Raw genomic sequence first — 20,333 nt, 5'->3', positions numbered from 1 at the left:
AGGCTTGCACTACTCCCCAAAAGCCCATTTTCCCAAGGACAGTGTGAGACAGGTAGTTCAGGAAGATGTGGATTTATAGGATGAAACGCTAAGAAGGCTATATGTCCCTTCCTCCCTTGACAACACAGCTGCATTCTTTGCTGGCTTCAAAAATCCTTCTATGCGTTGATTTGGCACTACACTGTGCTGTGTGTTGATGCATTACAAACAGCTGTAAGAGTCATTGCTGCTGTTTGGATGCATTTGACAAACGTTTCGTGGTCTTTTCAAGTGACCATACCTTATCTGAAATACAGAACGGTCACAGCTCTATTTACTCTGAAAATAAGAATAACAATAGTGTGTCTGCAATAGCTATGGTTAGCCTTTATATATAATTAGTATATTTATATGTCTGTTTCTGAGAAACAGAGAGAGAGAACATTTCCCCTTGCAGACTAGAATAGAGCAGAACTGGAAGACTGAGATTTTTTCTGCTTTCAGTTGTATTTCAACACCTTGCAATGCCTCAACTGCAAAATCTCTCTGGGATTTGCAGCCCAGCTGTTGGAGAATACTGTCCTCAATCTGTGCAAACATTAGAGAATGAACAATCCACTTTGTGCAGTCACTGTCTCTGCTTGGCTTCCTCAGCCAGGTCCTGAGTCACTTGTCCATCCCCCTTCTGCAAAACACTAACACCTCTGCCTGTCTTCAGTGGCAGCAAAGCTTGAGCACTGCACAGGGCAGAACGAGGCCTCTGTCTCCTGTAAAAACTGAAATGAGCTTGTCTTTGAGAGGCTGAGCACCACTTGCAGAATGAACAGGACATGCGCATGCCTTCTATATGGAGCTTATTGCAGTCAAAACCTAACCCAGTCCCCTCTGCAACCGAAGTCAGGGGAGAGAGTGTCACTGATTTCAATGAGATTTGGATTGGACTTTGTGGGTCTTAGAAATGCCTAGTGGTCTCCTGAACATATTGGAAGCATCTTCCTATGTAAATCTTGAAATTATCTTAAATTTTTCACTTCTTTCAATCTTAACTAGCCATGGTCTTGCTGATATTTCATTGAACAGGAATTACAAGTAATTCATTTTCAGAATCAATCTCAAAATGAGATACTCAAGTATTTAAGTTCTAAAATGACAAAAAATCATGGTATTTATAAGTTATTACTTCTTTATTTTCTGTTCTATGATAGTTCACCAAAGTGATACAAAATTATCTTCTCTGTCTTTAATTGTCACAAAGCAGAATTAGAGCAAGTAATAACTTGGTAAGAATAAAGTTTGTAAATATAAATGACTTCATCAGAAGAACAGGATGCAAGTAACCTGCTTTCAGAACACTGAAAGAATAATGTTGATTCTATTTTGAAAACTTCCATACTAATGTTTTGAAAGATAAAAGAGCTAGTCTTCTGTTGTTTTCTGCTTACAGCTGAAAACTGACAGGAATTGTGAAGTACATTAAAGTTGTTTCAAGTCACTGAGATTCCAAAAACAAGTTTTAAAAACTCAGAATTAAAGAACAATTGTACCCCAAAAAGTGACTATGTAAAAAAGAAAAACTGAACTTAAAGCACATATACCTTGCACTACAGATCTTATTTCTCACATTGTAGAGTTTTTTGTGGCCTTGCATAAATTACATTTAACTCTGTTCCAGTTTAAAAGAAAAGCCAAGAGAGAAGGGAGACTGGAAAGGAATATGTTCCTTTTTCTTCTTTGATCTGTAAACTCAGAGTTGTAAAAGATCTCTACCACTTTCGTCTCATTAGCACTCTTTTCAGATGCAAATGGAAATTAAGTTTGATAGGCCCTAAGACTGATTTTTTTAGGGTGAATTTCACTGTAAATAAATATTCAGCCTAATGTATTTTTTACTATTAACTATATTTCTACATCAGCATAAAGTTTCTAGTTATTGATTCACAAAATGTACACAAATAAAGAATTTATACAATGTCATGTTATCAAAAAGTTCATTTTCATGGTAAGTGTTGCAATTGTTAGAAATCGTATTTCTGATGATTGGTATTCAGGCAGTCTCTATAATCTTCCATCTGTCTTTGCCTATTCAACGAAGAATGACAAAGAATTCTTTAGTTCATTTCTGCTCAGGCAAAATGATTCTTATTTTGCCAAACTCTTCAAAAATCCATGTTCTCTCCTTCTAACTTCTTGCATGCCTGTTTGTTCATGTCAGTGACCGATTAAGGCTGGAGTAATTTTTTTGATCCAACCTCACTTCCAGCACAGACGTTTGTTTTTTTGCAGCTTCCTGTCTTTGTGGATACTTGTTATCACACTTCCCTCTGGAGGGGGGTTGGTTTTCTGTTTTGTTTTGCTTTGGGTTTTTTGTTTCCTTTTGCAACCTTAACATACACTGTAGATTGCTTTCTGTTTTAGGCTCTGTCTATGCTATGTTCCAGATGGCACCAAGTTACAAAATAGCAAAGTAATGACTGAATTATTATACCGTACAGTTTTGATCCTGCCACAGGTGTGAGTTGTCTCCAGTGATACAACAGGTGCCTAAAGTATGTGCAGAAATCCTTGTACTCTAGAATAACTCTCACTTGGCAATTACGGCTGTTAGCATTACAGTCCTTCTCCAACAGTTCTGCCAAGGAAGAACAACTCTGAAAAGCAAATGAAGCTGGAGGAACTTCACAGAGGTAAGATGAACTGAGCCTTTGGATCCTCTGCTGCTTTGGATGTGATTCTCCTGGTCTAGGCATCTGTCTGGGACAATGATGTCTGGCTGGAAAAAAATTGTGAAGAGTGATGGACTTGTGAAGAACGCAAGAGCTCAGCCTGTGATGGGAGCAGCCTCCCCCTAGGCAGGCTGAGCTAAAGTTCTTGGGTGGAAGTAGGAGGCAGAGAAGCAACCACTCAGTTTGCAGGTCCTGAGAGGGGCATTTCTAATAGGAAAGGAGAAAAAATGAAAGGTGAATTATTTTCACACTATTTGAAATGTGAACTGCTTTGACAATATTTCTCTGACAGGTTCATATCATAGGTACTTATGTGAAGAAGTTATTTGCAAGTGTTATGTTTACTGCATATATTTTAGTCTTAAATACTGGCAGTATTTTAAAATTATTCCTTTGCCTATACCATTATACAAATTTGATCCCACAAACTAACTAAGGTGCAGCCTTATTGCTGTTTAGGAGTCATATACTAAAATGCTGCAAGAAGCAATGATCATAGTTCACCTAGCAGAACATCTACCTCTGAGTCAGTAATTACTGAGTGCCCCTGCATTGAATTTAGGGGTCACTGGGTTGCTGAATGTGCTGTTCTTGCATGAAATATGAAACAAAAATTCTAATCACATGTTGGCCATTAAATAACTGATGACAGTTTTCATCAGAGACTCACAATGGCTTTGCTCCTCTAACTGTGCCAGGTAATTACATTCTATCTACCTAAATGAACTTTCAATTACATGGAGTACTTTTCTCCTCTAAACTATTTAGAAATAATTTTATGCACTGTTAAATCATTGCCCTTGACCCACCTCAGAGGTGGCTGAATTTCAGCATTAGGTAAAGAAATACAGGTACATATAAGGATACCTGACTGTTGCTCCACAAGCTTTGGCCCAGCCTTTCTTCAGGTTCAGAACTGTGCGTTCTCATACACTCCAGCCTCATTAATCCTGTGCAGAGCTGCTGGGAGGAAGAATAACTACTCAAATCTGCTAATCATTTTCCCCTTATGACAGTTTGAATAGGAATAGAGGCTGTTTTAACCACCAGGTAGTACTCTACTATAGGCAGAAGGTGGTATGTGATAATGGAATTTGGTCTAACTGAACTGCAGGGTATTAATTTTTCAGATTTGCATTTGATTATTCAGCAATTCATTTCAGGCACAAATGTGTCTACTTGCATTTGTGGAAGAAGAAGGTCATTTTTCAAGAACACAGGTACATCTGAATATAAAATTATGCCACCAAGAGCAAGCGTTATAGCCATTCATAACAGAAGAGAAGTATTCACCTTGAGAGCAGCATAATCTACATCTGTCTTATGGAGCTATGTTATCTAACACATTCATGTATTCAGACAGCAAAAAAAAAGAATTATACATCTATTTAGGGGAGAACACAGAAAAAGGAAGCAAGAAAAAGATCTCTTTATTAATATTAGTTGAACATAATAGTATATAGAAACTTCTGTGTTTGCTTACAACTGAATATTATGTACATTTTGCAGAAAAATAAATAATTCTGTTTAAAAAATGACTACTACTCCCCACTCAAAAATGCTTCAAGACAGACATCAAATTGCTAGAGAATCTGAATGTTGTGTATTCCATAAGCACAAATTATCCTTACTTCTTCTGCACATCAGCAGTCATCCCTTTTCAGTAGCACTTAATTTCTGCCATACAATTTTGCCTGCAGATTTAGAACTTCCGTAATTTTTACCTCAAATGACCTCAGCACAGCTTAGACAGCAACCTCAAGATTTGACCCCAGTGCAGATCTCACTGAAGGAAAGAGTCTGCTCAGTGTCACTAGGATAATAAGACAAACACCTTTAAAGCCTGTAGCTTTGATCTCCTGGCTATCTGCTTTCAGTAATCGGATTCTGGAAAGCTGTTACTGTAAGTCAAGTCTGTACTGTTAAGAGAAGAAGCTTGTTGTTGTGGGGCTAACACACTGAACTGAACTGAAGAGCAGCAGTACTAAATACCCCTCAAGCTGTCATTTTGAACAGACAAATGTTTTTCTACCCCAAAGCATATCAGAACTGTATCAGCATCATAGGAGGAAAAATCCAAAAGCACTTTGAAGCCCTTTCTTCCTTTTGTATTTCTGACATAGTAAAAAGAGACTAAGGGAAGATGTTCAAAGCCACTAAGAGCTGTGTACATGAGGCTAATTTATTATATAATTATCTCACAAAATTCTGTTGTGCTCTTTCATGTCTGTGAATTTTCACATAATACTGAAATGATTAATTCCTACAACATACCATTGTTTCTCATTCCATTTTGGTGGATTTGTTTTTACCAGCTCATACGCAACACTAAAATGGCTGTTCTTTGTTAATTACAACAGAAATTCTGAAGACAAGGACATTGCAGTAATATGAATGTGGTGTGGTTTAAATGACAAATCTCTTTTCTGGTAGAGTTAATGTAATGAGGAAAAATCTATGAGAATGGGGAGGTAGAAAGAAAAGACTGATAATGTTACATCTAATTTAATAAAGTGAGAGGACAAAGTGAGGAGATTTTAAAACCAGTGTTGCAGAGCACAGTGATATACTGTGAAGAAGATTTATGGTTTGATCTAAGGTTAAACAGGGACATAAACAAGGCAGATTTTGGCATCATCAGGAAAATAAATGGCTGGTTATCTTAACTGTGAATCCTATCAATTTTACTTACATTATCAGACCAAGTCCCTGTTTCTTCTGGGAATGATCCTTCCTATGATCCTAAATCACAAGTTCTGATATGAAAGCACAGACTGTTTTTTTTCTTTTCTCTCTGCAACACAAACCACAAGTATTTGGTAACTGATTCCAATGTAAAAATTAATGTGAGAGGAGAATCACGCCCACAGTCATTGCAGAAACGTACCTGGCTGTTTGCCATATGCACATGCTCTCTGGATTTTCACACTGCCTCTTACTGCTTTGTGCTAGGCATAAATTATTTCAAAAATTCATATCATCCTCATTGTGGAAAGGGGTCTCACTCCAAGATGGAAGAAACAGAGCTCTGGTTTGAGTAGCTGCCATCTGTGAACAAAAAAGAAGAAAATACCTGCATGCACATTACAGCTAGCTGTGAGATGCCTTCTGTGGTGAACTTGTTACTCACACACACCTAGGTACCAGTCCCTACATTTAACCCCTCTCTGATGCACGCTTCCTTCTGAATCTATTGTCCTTGCTTTGCACAGTCCTAACCAGCCTTCCATAGTATCTAGCTCTCCCTCTACATATTTCTTCTCTCCTCCTCTCCCTGTTTTCAAAATTTTCCTTTTTTTATTCTCTATGAAGGAGTAAGAATCAGCAGTCTGACTTCACTACAGAGGAATAAAGGGCAGATTTAGATAGCAAAGAGAAGCTGAGGAAGACAGCAGTGACAGTGCATGTGTGCCAGCTGGAGAAACAGGGACAAAAGCAAAAGGCAGGGATAGGAACTAAGGGGTCAGAAACAATAAGCTACGTGACAATGGTGTGGAACAGGAGCCATGCAAGGACAAGGACAGGAACTGGTGAAAACAACAGCAACAAGGGCAAGAGGAACAGGCTGGAAGAACAAGTGCTTTATAACCTCAAGAATACATTTCACCAAGAACTTCAAACTGAAGCCTGGACCCCCTCAGTATTTCTGTGTTTCTAGCAATTAGTTCTGAATCACACGGTCAAACTCTGAGGTGTCTTTCTTGGGTGTCTGTGCAGTAGCAGACCCATATAAAAGATAACTTAAACAGGAGAGACCTGTGCTCTGGGTCTAAGGATACCAGCCTTGCTGAGAATGTATGTGGAGACCACTGTCATATTCACTACGCTAGACCTTTGACCTTTTAGGCATAAAAATGGAAATACACATGGAAAAAATTATCAAAATTAGGGCTCTAACAATTTTTATTTAAAACTGTTTTTTGATGAAAAACACCACCTAAGAATTGAATGGTCTTTAGCTGAAGAGCTAATTTCTGTTTGGATATGCTACTGTGTGGAGTTGTATTTTGGGTGCCAGTTATGCCCACCACCTTCTAAATTCTCCTCAGTCAAAAGGACTGCATTTCACGTAATTCCCAGAGCATTACAGAACATCATGATCTCAGTACCCCCACACCAGGGAGGAAGACCACAGGCCTCATGAGAAATAATGCAGTTGGGGTTTCAGACTGTGTGAGAAAATGAAAAAGAAAAGCTCTAAGTGCCACTAATTATCAATTTGTTTTCCATATTTTTCCATAGTTTGTGATATCTGGAACCTGACCTGTCTTTGCTGAGCAATTGTGATTGCAACTTAGCCCAATAAGAGACATTTTGCAAAAGAAACAGGACTTAAAAATGCTGATGGTATTGACAGCTGAGCTCTGGTGCACCTTGTTTGGCAAGTTTAAGACATCACTGCAGCACAGTGGACAAAATCTGACCTTAGCCACATCACTGCAAAGTCTCGAGTTTTAGTTGAAATCACTAATGAAGGTGTCTGAGCAAAGGTGCTGCTCTATGCAGGGTAGCTTAAACTGCATGCAAATGTCCTTCTGTCAGTTCTGTTAGGGGGAATAATATTCAATTAAAGGGGCTAAACAGACATTTTGGGGTTGCTACATGTTAAACTGCTGCAGTGAGCTTTATGTTCTGTGGAAAATCAGCCCTAAGAATCACAAAGTAGACATTTAAAATTAGTAGATATTTTTCACCATGACCAACCTTAAGCTCCTAGTGTCTTTGTTCCCTATGTATAGCAGAGATAATAATACTATCTTCTGTCACAAGGTTGTCATAAAGATAAATTCACAAACATTTGTAGGTACGTCAGATATTACAGGGGAGAGCATCATAGAAAAGACAGCAAGAAATTGTCTTAATTTATCATTTCAAGCTACACTGTAATAAATACAGATCACCGCATTTGGAAAGAGGAATAATAATAAGTGATGTACAAATGATACACAAGCATTCTGTATGCTCTTCATGAATGAAGAAAGGAAAAAATTGTCTATGAATACATAATTAAAAATATACCATAATGCATTTGCATAAGGAAATGAAATGGGACACTTCTATTCTGGCACTACTTAAATTTTTATGGCATAAATTAGATGTATCTTTAATGTATTTTTAGGTAATGTCCTCAACAAAGGATAGCTAAGAACAGTAACATGTTTCTGTAGTTCAATTTTAAAAACCAGTGAAGACTGAGGGATTATACAGTTAAAGAAAGCTTATCCTATAACCAAAAGACATAATTGCAAAAGACTTCAGCTTCCATTATCACCATGTCATAACTAGGTCAGACTAAATAAAGCAACTGATTTAGATTTTAAAGGATAGATATGAATTTAATATGAACGAAGGCTAGATAAGGTTGCCAACTGAGAGAAGAGTCACTCAGAACCAAAAAAGTAAATCATCTGACTTCTCAGTTGGCGAAGTTGTGCAGTAAGCCAGCATAAAGATTTCTAAAATAGTAATGATATAGCAGCAGAAGAACCTGAGTGTGAAAAAACTGTGCTTAAGATCTAATATGATCAGGCAAGCATTTTTTTCAACAAAAATGATGATAAGCCAGTCTAGATAAAAAGAGAATATTCACAAGCTTTTCCAAATAGCTGTCATCTGATAAGGGGGGGGGGGGGGGCTAGAATGAGAGCAAATAAATGCATCCACTAATAAGCAGGATAATACAATGTCTATATCCTTAGCAAACAGAATCAGTATTTTTGCTGTCACATGCTTTTGGCCTAGAAGGAAGAGGGTTTTGTTCATGTTTCTAATCTACAATAGGAATGGTTTTAACTGCATTTATTTTCATAAAAGCTAACAGCACTATTTTATCTTCCACAATCAACCTTCTGGGCAGAAGTCACAACATGGTAAATGGGAAGAAAAAATCTTCTTGACTCTAATCTACACAGCATTAAAATGTAGATCAGAGAGTCTTAAAACCAATCCCTGAAGTAGCATGTAAATACAAATTGGCAAAAGATTCCTCCACTGTAAGCTGGTTTAAAACAATTGCCACAAAGTTTGAAAAGATTTAAACCATGAAAAAGCCATGTGAGTCTGGGGGGGAAACTGATAATAATGAAGAGGCTTAACTCAAATATTAAAAATGGCCATATCTGGTAATTTCTTAACAGAAAACTCCAAAAACAAACTAGCTTTGTGGCAACAGGATTGCACCTCTACTCATCTGTTTCTAACAAAATGCAATGGCAGTGTGTTCCTAGAACTTCAATTTTTTATGCTTCTTTCATTTTGACTTTTCAATCTTCAGTTCCGAGCTGTTGTAAAAATACTGAAAGATCTTCAAGATCTTTCTGTCACACTTGGAGAATGATGGAAACTGTAACAGTTAATGTAAGGTATATCAATACTACAAGGAAGTGCCAGCTCTGCTATATTTGAAGTCAAGAAACTTCTTACACAGAGAAAAGCTCAACTTTTCTTGCTTTTCAAAAATCCACTTGCCTTCACATTTTTTGATCCAAATTTGGCATAATGTGTTCAACAGACTCCAAAGATGCAGCCCTGTCAGGAAAAAATAAAATAAAAAAGGGTATTTCTTAAGATTGGGAGATTCTAACACTGTATTAATGCACAGACCCTGAAAGTCAAGCACTGGCTTTAATTAGCCCCAAACATCACTTGGCATTTACCCCAGACACCTGCTGCACGCTACAAGAAGCAACACTGAAAGGATGTATATGAACATACACTGCTCTGTGCCAGCCAAAAAGAATTCCTAAATTCTCCTTATGTACATCGGGTCTTCAGGGGAACAGCCAGTTACCACTGCCTCTGTCCAGCAACCAAGCTGTTTAAAAATTAAAATTGGCCTTTTGCAAAAATAAGGTAAATAAAAATGGTATTTCAATTTATATCTCTCAAAGGAGATTTTGGGATGAAACTCAGAAACCTGCATACTGTACAGCAGAAAACTCACACGGGACACAGTTCTCAAAGAGAAAAAAATATCAGTTACAAGAGTGAGAAATGACAGGTGAAGAAACAGGACTTGAGGGGTGACACGCTGCCGTGATATTTCTATGACCCAGCAGTTTGGGCCATGCTGGCGGTTCCAGGAGTTCCCACGTCACATTTCCCCCTTCCCCCCGCCCAAGGAAGGCCACTCATTCCTGCCCCCGCTGCAGCCGGCGGCCTTTCAATCACAGTCACAAAAGCTTGTGGGTATCGCTGCAAAACAGAACATTTAACTGACTTACGAATAAACTCAGAACAAAAGAGAGTGCGATTCCTAACTCAGATTGAGTGATTCGATTCGCAGAGTGGGCACACAAAAGTGTGAGTACTGCTAGCACTTAAAAGACTTTTAATATGTAATTTTACAGTAAGGGAGCCAGGAGAAACACTGCTGGGAAGAATCTGGGGATGTTATAACCAGAAATGTTAACTTTTCTCTCAGGGAAGCCTTTGCGTATCAGATGATCAAAGTAACCCCATCCCCCCTCTGTTTTTAAGAGCGGTGTGGAGTTCAACCAGCTTTTGTGCTGGTTTACGCTGCATGTTGTACCCCCCACTCACAATCTCTTCCTCGTTGCCCCTGCACTGAGCCGCGGGCCCCTCCCAGGTCCCCCGCCGCCGCGCAGAGGCCCCCGCGCGGCTGCACATCCGCACCTGCAGCATCCCGGCGCCCGCCCTCCCCTCGTAGCCCCGCCGCGGCGGCCCCTCGGCGCCGCCGGGCCCGGCCCACTCCCCCCGCCCCAGCACCTGCGCTCTAGCTGCCACCGCCCCCCGGCAGCCCCCGCGCGCCCTCCCTGCGGCGCCCGCCGCCCCCCCGGCCCGCAAGCCGGCCCTCCCCCGGCCCCCCTCCCCGGAGGCGGGGCGGGCTCCGGGCGGCACCTCCCGCAGCGGGGCGGAGGCGGCTCTTTCGCTCGGTCGCCGCCGCCGCAGCATGAGCGGGTCGGGGCTGCTGGGGCCCGGCGGCGGCTCGGGGTTGCCGCCGCTGCCCAAGAGCCTGAGCGGGCTGCTGAACTCCTCCTCCTCCGGCGGCGGCCAGGGCGGGCGCTGGCGGGACCTGGAGCGGCTCTACGCGCAGAAATCCCGCATCCAGGACGAGCTGAGCGGCGGCGGCCGAGGCTCGCCGCGGCCGCCCAAGCCTCCGAACCTGGACGCGGCGCTGGCCCTGCTCCGCAAGGAGATGGTGAGCGGGGCGGGGCGCAGGCCGGGGCCGCGGCCTGGGGGGAGCGGCAGGGCCGCTGCGAGGCGGCTTTCGGCGGCGGGCTGGGGTTTCCCCTTCCCGGGGGCGCCCGCGGCCCCTCCGGCAGTGCCTCGGGAGCTCCCGCAGGCTGCCCGCTCTCCCCCGGCGCGAGGCGCGGCGCGGCGGGGTGAGAGCCGCCCCTCGCCTCCTGCCTCAGGCCGACCTCCGCGGGCGGGGGGCGCGCAGCAGCTGCGGGGCCGCCCTTCGGCCCGTCTGCTGGCGGAGGGCAGGGCGCGGGGCCGGGCCCTGTGGCCGGCTGGGGAGGGGCGCGGGCTGCCCCGGGGGCCCGACGTGGCCGAGGCAGGAGGCCGGTGTGGCCGCGATGGTCGGCTCGCCCGCGGAGCGACGCCGCAGAGGCGGCGAGCGGCCGTTGCGGCCGGCTCGGGGAGCGGGAGCGCCAACGGCCGCGGGGGGCGGGCGCCAACGGCGGTTTAACGGCCGCTCGGCGGCCGGAAGGGCCCCCCGCGCCGCTGGGAGCTCGCCCCGCTGGCGTGCCTCGGCGCTCCTGCTGCGTTTGAAGGCGCGCAGCCTTGGGAGAGGGCGCCGTTGCCTCCCGGCCGCCCTGCAGTGTGGTTGGGGAGCGTTTCGGCGGCGGCGTGCTTCTCCCCCGCCTGAACGAGGCGTTGTTGAAAAGCCCCTGGGGCTGCCGCGGTCGAGTCTGGGGAGGAACCTCGGCGAGTCTGCGGCATAAACGCGCCCGTTGTTTGAGAGAGAGGAGTCAAACCAAGCGGCCTGTGCCCGTGCTGGGCTCGGCCTTTCGCCCCGAGAGCACGGAGCTCGTGAAACTCCCAAGTGGGGCAGATGGGTCCAAGCTCAGGGCTGAGGTAACCCCACCAAAACCACCCAAGGCTCGCTGGGCAGAGAAGCGCCTACTGACTGTTCAGTGTCTCATTCCATGCAAATACTGTGGAACACGCTGCTTAAAAAAAAAAAAATCAGGTTAAACTAAGGAAAACTAACTTGCGGTCACTGCTAGCCTAGGCATTGTTTTTTTCATCCTCTAAAAATTGAGGTTTGTGTAGTGAACGCTTTGTTCGGAGACATCCATTTGAGTTGGACACGCATTTCAAAACGCTGGAGTTCAAAAAATGTTAGCACTGATTCATTTAGTTCAAATGAAGTGCACTTAAACATAGTTTTCTTCAAGACTTTGTTTTGATTCTGTAACATGGCATTATTAGTAAAATTCCTCTCAGCAATTTGGCACACCTTTTGATTAAACACTAATTTGGGTGTTGGTGCTCTGCTGATGCCAGATGCAGTTGTAATGACTAATAAGTAACCTCAGCATGATGCAGTTAATGTTCTGAAACATACACAATATGATATAGGTAAAAACTGCCCACTTGAAGGCCTTTTTCTCACGGTAAACAGAAACATTTGAACAGAAGATGTTCTGCTGAAAGTCCTTTCTGTGGAGTTTCAAGGAATCTGTACTGGGTGCTGAAATTTACTCTGCTGCAAGTGTTTCGGCAAGTAGTTCAAATGTAGTTTGAGATGGTTGTAAATATAGGAGTTGCCAGCTCACATTGAAATACAGGAAACACAAGTGGCTATCAAACATAGGGGTTTTTCTCTATAGTGTTCTAAAGGGAAGCAAGGATAAGATATTCGTTGTCTTAATCCCTTCCAAAAAAACAAAGGTAACTCTTGTTATAAAAGTCTAATTTATTTCTCATAATGAAAAATCAAATAAGGTGCTTGTTAGTCATTTGACACTAGGATTCCCCTTTGATACTCTGTTATCATTGAAGATAATTTCATAAAAACACTTCTGAAGAAAAGATATTTTACCTCCTAACACATTAAAGACTTGCTCATAAAGAGAGCAAGAGTCTCTTCCATACCAGGTGTACTTTTTTGTTGCCCATACAAATTAAAGAGACTCTCACCTACAAATAGGCTATCTTTCATCAGGTAAATAATAGCACATTATTATTAATATTGAACATTCTTCCTTGCACAAGTCAGAGAATATCTCTTGAGTAATGAGCGTACTTTAAAATTTTAATGGTGGATTGGTATGGGGAAGAAGTACATAGCAGCATCTTTCCATGTGTGATGAAGCAATATACCCTGCATGGGTTTCTGAAGATGAGAAAGTAGGTGGTTTTAGAGGGAGGAAATATAAGGTAACCTCAGAACTGCGATCTTGAGGAAAAGAGTCGATAGCATAGGAATGTGTTTTAGGTTGTCTCATAGGTGCCATGATAAAACTTTAGAGTCAAATGCAGATTTTCTAGGATTAAAAACTTTATGCTTGTGCTAGCAAGCTTGGATGTTTCTTTGGGCTTTTGCTATCACACTCAAGAGTTTGCCAAGAGCTAGAGGCTTCATTTTTCTTGATAGATTTACTGTTCATGTTTGATTGTTTGACACTAGCGATGAACACAGGAAAAAATAAGATACTAAATATAACTATTTGGTGTTAAGACCTGCTAAATTAATTCTGCTGAACAACTTCTAGTTTTGAGATCACAGAACTGGTCTTCACAGAATGTGCTAAAGTGTCTTTAACTAGCTGAGATAGGAAATTTGTTGTTGAAAATTGTAATGCTTTCCTTAAGAGACAAAGATCTTGTATCTAGAATCTTGCCTGTCTCCAGCTTGAATATTTTCTTGCTCAATTCATTTCCATTACTTTTAATGGCTCTTTGAGCAATTCTTCACCACAGTCTTGTCCTTTAAACATTTAGCTTTGATATAAGTCTGCCTCATCTTTCTCATGTTCATATGTAATAGTATTAAGTCCAGCTTCCCAGAATTCTTTCTTATTTGAGGTGAGCAGTCTGTTTGAATAGAGCAAGCGAAAGTTCATCACCTTTTAAAGGTGGACATTCAGACTTTATGCTTGGGCAGGTAAATGTTCATTAGCTTAACAAGTCTGAAGAAATGATTTCAGCTTGCGTAAATGGATGTGTTTGGATATAGTACCAATATGTCTCTACAATATCAAATGCCTTTTAAGAATTTTTGCAAAAAGGGATTTGCACAAGTGCTGGTTTCACCTTACAGAATACAGAGAAAGGAAGAGTAGCAGACAGTGCGTGACTTCTACTGGCTTTGCTTGCTGCAGAACATGTGCTTGAACAACAGGGGGAGAGAAAGTGATGTTTTCCATTAAAGAAAAAGATGGAGATGAGGAATAAAAGCAGCATAGATCTGAGGGTGTTGAATGGCTTGACTATAATCTGATAGCAACTAGCATAACGTTTCATACCTTATTTTATGTTTTGGTATAGAAAGCAAAAGTATTGATGTTCTGATCTACAGGGGACATCATATCTTAGCTGCTTGGCCAGGTAATATATGTTAATTCTGAAAGATGCTGTATCCTGTTTCTTGAAGTTGGAATGACATTGTGGTGTGTGATATTCACCTTTTTCCTCCTTCTGTCTTCAGAAAAAGGACCTTGTAGGTCATACTATAATTCAGGCTGGAGGGGACCTTGGGAATGCCAACAAAAAGTCTTCGTATTAGCTTCTTGTTGTTTTTCTTGTGTGTTGAATTTATCTGGTCTTTGAATTTAGACATATAAGGAGAGATTTTTGAGGTAAGAGTTCTCATTCTGTGTAAAATGTAGCCTGACTGTGAGGCTACAATAGGTATGAACTCTTTTATCCTCCCTTCTCCCCTCCCCCCCCATCTTCAAGTATAACATATAGCAAAAACTTATGTTTTATGAAACTGAGGCACACTGGGTATTGCCTGTCAGCTTAACACTTACTGTAAAACCTAGGCAGGAAGAGCTGCTTCTTGAAATTTTTAAATTATGTAGTAGTTTTAATTTGTTGCAAGAGAGAACCTAGATTTGGTTTGATTTCACCTGGACAGGTGAAAATGTCAATGGGATACTCCATTTTGTTGCCACAGAGGGAAAGCTGCTTTGAATTAAATGACTAGCTTTGTTTTACTTTCCAGTGTAGACTACCCCTTTTGTACCTGGCATAAAGATGCAGGCTACAAGGTAACTTTTTAAATGTTGCTCCAAGGCTTTAATTAGATCTGGAACTCAATGTTTTGGTCCCAAGCTTCTAAAATGTAGGTACTTAATTACAAAGCAAGCTAATCCGTGTAGCTTGGGGAGTACCAGAAGGACTCTCAACTAGCACGTGAAAACATTCTGGAGATTTTGCAGACAATAATGCATGCCCTTATCTCCCTTCTACTTCAGTTCTGCTACTTTCAAATAGTACATTATACTGTGTTAGACATACTTAGCTTTGTCAAAGGCAAACAAGTCAACTGCCTATATATGTTGATATAGTAAATTGTAGTAGGGCTATTGTAGCCATGAAATGGGAAAACAGTCGTATCTGCAACTTTTTATCCAGGCAATTCTAAACAGAAATGATACAGTATGGTACTGTGTGAGAAAGATGTATAAAAGACATGCAGTGATATTGATGAAGTATGTCTTTTGCATCATGAGGAATACAGAGTTTGAGTTTATATGTGATAGTTAGTAGTTAGATAGGGCATGGTAATATGACTAAATTTTGAAGAATGCTTTGCCAATGTTGTACTGTATAGCATCACTGTGTTCCTTGTTCTTTCACCTGGTTTATCCAGTGGGGTGTCTGTCATCTTAGAAAATGAGTTATGATTCTATATTTCATAACTGTTTAAGGTAAACAGGAGGCTGATCCTCTTCTTTAGCCATGAAAAATACATGTAAGAGCATCCCACTGCCAATAAAATCATAATTGTAACGCAAACATCTGTTTTTCCCCCCCCGCTCCCCCTCCCCTGTCAGGTTGGCCTTCGGCAGCTAGATATGTCATTACTGTGTCAACTGTACTCCCTGTATGAGTCAATTCAAGAATATAAAGGTGCATGCCAAGCTGACTCTAATGCAGACTGCACATACGCTCTGGAAAATGGTTTTTTTGATGAAGAGGAGGAATACTTCTAGGAACAAGAAGATGCTTCTCCAGGATGATCTAGGTTCTTTTGTCCTTCTCTCCCTATAATGCTCATTGCTAAGAATGACTGGAATCTATATGGATCTCTCTTCTTGTGGAGAACACCCAGCAACCCCAAATCATGTTAAATTCTTTTGCTTCTAACAGGCTGTCAGTGCAAGTTACCCATGCAAATACCACTTGAGGAAAGTGCTGTACTATAACTTTTGGAGAGTCCTCAAACATGTTTGACAAGAGTTTTCAATTTAATATGCAAGATGGGTGTTTTCAACTTACAAATGTTGGTAGCTTATAACTGGAATTTTAATCATAGAAGACAGCAGTGACTTCCTGAGTTGTAATAACTTCTTAAGGGGAGAGGGAAGCCTCCACTGTGGTGTAAATAGCTATAGGTGATTTTTTTGTTTGTTTGTTTTTTTCCACAGTACTGATAAATGCTTTTTGAACAGGTATGTGGATGCATTCACATCCTCAGCTCTACTAAGCTAGTTTTGCTCTTATCAGCTGCATCCAGTTTTGTACTGGGTGGATTGTTTACACAGTTTTAAATAATTTTTTTTTCCTTAAGCCGATTTTTGACTTACTTTTCCTTTTTCCTAGCCTAAAAGCTCTACATGGGATAGTGAATATTGTCAGCAGCTTTTTTCTGTTGATCTAATTCACTTTCTTGGTACTGCCACTTGGCATTAACTTTTATACTATTGTCTAGATTTCTCGCATAAACATGGTTCTGTGACCTGCTAAAATCTGTTCTAAAATGATTTCCTTAGCTTTTACTATACCCAATAGTAAAAGCACAGATTCAAACATAGTCTGTCTGCCACTGTGTGGCTTGGAATAACATGAACTCTTGTGCAAGTGTTCTCGATCATATGAAGAATAAGCAAAACCTCTCATATGATAAAGTGGGACAAACTGCAATATTTTATACTGGGTGAACTTTGTTTCTGTAAGGTAGACTACATCTCTTTTAAAAAATGCAAAATAAGTATTTTGAGCACATATTTTGCATATGTTAAAACTTTTTATACCAACTTGTTCATTGAAGTATAACTTATTTTTGTTTTCAGAACTTATTAAAGCACTTGGTTAAGTTTTTATTATTTCATAATGTGTATATATAATGCTTAATTATCTTGGAATATATGAGTTGCCAACTATCTTAGTCTTCACCCTTCTATATTTTAAGTAAAATCAGCTCCCAACACATGATTTTAATTTCTTAAATTTCATACTAAAGATTGCTCTAAAGCACAGTGCCTGAAACTTGACACAAGCTAATAATTAAGGGCTTAAATCATAAAGGGTTTTTGCATGGTTCACATCTGGCACACATTCAGTTTACAGAAGGAATTGGAGATCAGATTCTGGGGTAGCTCCTCTCTTAATTTTCAGCAAAGGCTAGGATGTTGCAGTGATAAAAAGCAGAGAGTTCTAGGGTGGTGTTTTTGTGCATTCTCTTTAAAAAACAGCTTATTTTACTGGAATTTAAGGGCAACAAGAGTAAAGATTCTGTGCTGTAACTCTGTATGTAAGTTCTTAAGCTAGTCTGTGACAATGTTCGGAATTTTTTTTTATGTTAAATTCTGATCTAATTACTTCGCTCATCCAAAACTAAAATGAATGACAAAGTTAACACAGATAATCCAAATGGCTATACCTGTATTTAAATAAGTTGCCTGTGCTTATGTGTATAAATATATATACAACTGTGTGCTTTGACTTACGAATGTATCGGCTTTGAATATAATTTGCTGTGCTTTTGGTATTTATATGAGGCTTTTTCTAGTCTGTTGAAATACTGCTATTTTCTTGCTCTTTCCCAAAAATAAAAAGCATGATGTTTAGCATAACTTTTCAATGTTGTGTGCATTTTAATTTACCATTTCAGTGAATTAAAAAAAAGAAAAAAGACAACAGCTAGGACTAGTCATCACCTCTGTATGTGAAGCAAGCAATTTTTAAATTACAGTGGAAAAGGTTCTACCTGCCTGTTTCTGGAAGAGGAATTTCCTACTTCTGTATTCATTTGAATTTACTTAGTTTTGAATTAAACAGGAAAAAAACCTATCTCTGCAAGAATTAAAGATTCTGTTCTACAAATCCTTACGCAGTGCCATTCATAATAGTCCCAGTGGTGTTGTCATCAGAATGTACATGTGCAAAATAAGAAATACTTTCTCTTACATAAATGAAACTTAAAAAGCAAAATGGTTCACAGTGCTAACTCTAGCGTAGCATGCTTGCGCATTGGGGACCTTGGAATGTTTTGCTGGTATTCTCCGTACTAAGAGACGCGTAAAAGTCTCAAGGCATCACTCCCTGACATCACCTGCACTGAAAATAGGATGGACTATTAGGACTTTTTAAGTTTTCAGCATCTTGTCCCCTTTAAGACCACCTTCTTGCATAGGAGAGAAGTTATGGTCCATATTCCTAACCCTAATTCAAATACAATGCAGACTGGCAAGCTGGACAGACATTTTAAAAACAATGAATTTGTTATAAAGTAAATAAACAGTTGTTCCAGAGGCATAAATATTTCTGTGCTTGGTGTTTCAGTTGCTAAACTGTATCTCTTCACCACATAACACCACAAAGTAGGGAAATACCTTTGGCAGAGAGGTGCATGGTGGGAAAGTACAGCTAAAATACTAAGTAATTGTTACATGCAGCTTCAAGTCAGAGTTGGGTTATGTGCATGATAGAACAAGCTGAGTTGCTACAAAAGCTTGCTTCTCTTGGTCCAAACCACATACCAACAACAAGGCTTTTCCATTTTCCTCTGTAACACCAATTTCAATTACATGCAACCTTTTAAGGCCGTAACAAGAGAAACCTTGAAATTTCATTCGTCCATATTGTGCTCAGATACCTTCAGGCTTTTATCAGTTCTGTGTCTCTGTACCAGGAAGTATGAATAAAGCAGGAATCAACACAGCTGACTGCTGTTTGTTTTCTGAAAAGTTTCTACAACCCTTTTATGAGGCTGTTAGCCCTAGGTCAGGCTGAGTGCAGGGCTAGTACACTACCCCAGTAGTAAAAAGGGAACAGTTACTAGTTAATAATGATGAGCTGTATCTTGATAAATACTTACTAAAGGAGTCTAGGACTGACTCCCTTTTGCAGTATCTCCCTCTAAGTAAAATGAGTGAGTGTAACTGTCTAGTCAGCTACGAAGTAGTAGAGGCTGCGATGTACCACGTAACTCTGAAAGAGGAGAATAAAAAGGTACCTCTTGCTCCTTCAGCCCTCCCACCTCTGCACAGCTGTGTATCTCACTGTGCCCACCAACAGTGTAAACCCCTACTGCCCCCAGACGTAGGGGTGTTGCAAGGAGGCAGCCCTGGTGAGAGGAAGCAAGCTGGAGCAGTGTGGCAGACGGGAGACGTCAGCCCAAGGAAAGCTTCGTAGAAGCTCTGGCTTAGAGCACCAGAGAAAAGCAGCTAGCGTGATGTTTTTCAGTCTCAACTACAGTATTTTGTATCAAGTGAATACCAAGCAACTCTTTCAGTCCTGCTGAGCACCACCAGCTTAGCCAATACTGAGCTGGAGCTGAAAAAGACAAATTTTCAAGAAAACAAATATAGACTGTCAACTTTGTGCTGCTCAGAGATGTAAAACTGTTAGTATAGTGGTGAAGGAGGTAATCTGCTGTTGTTAACTCTTCACTAGTCTTTCTCCAGAGGGCCTATGAATGTGATAAAGAGGTTAGACACAGGGAATTACTAGATCTGTGCTAGCTACATGTGAAGGTTTCTTTAACAAAATACCACCCTCATTTTATTGCGATGACACTGCAGCATCCTACAGTCATAATTAAATTACAGTCTAGTCCCTTTGAAGTGTTCTTAGTCTACAAATAGAGACGAATCTTTCTGGAAGAAGTGCTCTGCTCTCAAGAAAGCAGATGTCATAAAAAATGGATGGCTGATGCTCTGACAGCTATTGAGGGTGAGTGGTTAGGCCCAGCTTCAGCTGCTGGTGAATTCACTGTCAGTTCTACTGATTTTAATGGGGATGGACTTTGAAGCAGGAATCCTTTCTGAAATCAGAGTTGCAGCTCGCTCTAGTTTATTGCCCAGACTGTGAAAGAGTGGCATGTTATCTCCCACAACCTATGTTAACCTACAAGACATACTCAAATAAACACTGCTAACACTTTTCAAAGGTACTACTTACTTTGTAACAATGAAGCTTGCAGTAGGCAACTGTTCAGATAACTTACAAAGAAGATCAGAGTTGCTTCACAGAAAGAGTTTTCCAATAAAGCTGGAGTAAAATTGCACTCTTGCTGTTTAAGGGTAGCTTAGATTCATCTTTCAAATGTTTATTAAAGGTGAGTTTTTAATATAAAAATCAGTGTAGTCATGTGAAATGGAAAGCCTGGGAGAAGGATCATGTAAAAATTATTTTAACTATTAAGAATGTTTCAAAATAATAGTTCAGTTCCTAATCTTAGGCAAACAAATTATTTTGCATAACCTT

At 40.8% G+C, this 20,333-nt stretch overlaps 1 protein-coding gene and 1 long non-coding RNA gene across 2 annotated transcripts; one reads left to right on the top strand and one right to left on the bottom strand.

Moving 5' to 3' along the window:
• Window positions 1-2,141: 2,141 nt before the first annotated feature.
• LOC112993510 (uncharacterized) lies at window positions 2,142-6,544 on the bottom strand. Its single transcript, XR_003261730.2, has 4 exons — window positions 5,590-6,544; window positions 5,395-5,496; window positions 3,570-3,662; window positions 2,142-2,909 (listed from the first exon to the last, which is right to left on the bottom strand). It is a non-coding gene; the product is annotated as an uncharacterized LOC112993510 (long non-coding RNA).
• A 3,984-nt stretch (window positions 6,545-10,528) lies between these two features.
• Window positions 10,529-17,698, top strand: FAM89A (family with sequence similarity 89 member A). The gene is made up of 2 exons (XM_026117295.2): window positions 10,529-10,863; window positions 15,677-17,698. Exons 1-2 carry the CDS (start codon window positions 10,615-10,617, stop codon window positions 15,833-15,835), a joined length of 408 nt encoding a protein of 135 aa, XP_025973080.1. The 5' UTR covers window positions 10,529-10,614; the 3' UTR covers window positions 15,836-17,698.
• The last annotated feature ends 2,635 nt before the right edge of the window (window positions 17,699-20,333 follow it).

The sequence above is a fragment of the Dromaius novaehollandiae genome, chromosome 3, assembly GCF_036370855.1.
Source record: "Dromaius novaehollandiae isolate bDroNov1 chromosome 3, bDroNov1.hap1, whole genome shotgun sequence".
NCBI classification, from domain to species: Eukaryota; Metazoa; Chordata; class Aves; order Casuariiformes; family Dromaiidae; genus Dromaius; species Dromaius novaehollandiae.
Note: the sequence above shows the minus strand (reverse complement) of the source record. Positions and strands in the feature narration are given on the sequence as shown.

What these genes read in the sequence shown, in the direction of transcription:
- FAM89A (XM_026117295.2), top strand. Translation starts at nt 10,615, where the DNA reads ATGAGCGGGTCGGGGCTGCTGGGGCCCGGCGGCGGCTCGGGGTTGCCG. An exon ending in CCCTGCTCCGCAAGGAGATG is followed by an intron (nt 10,864 to 15,676) that starts GTGAGCGGGGCG and finishes CTCCCCTGTCAG; the next exon opens with GTTGGCCTTCGGCAGCTAGA.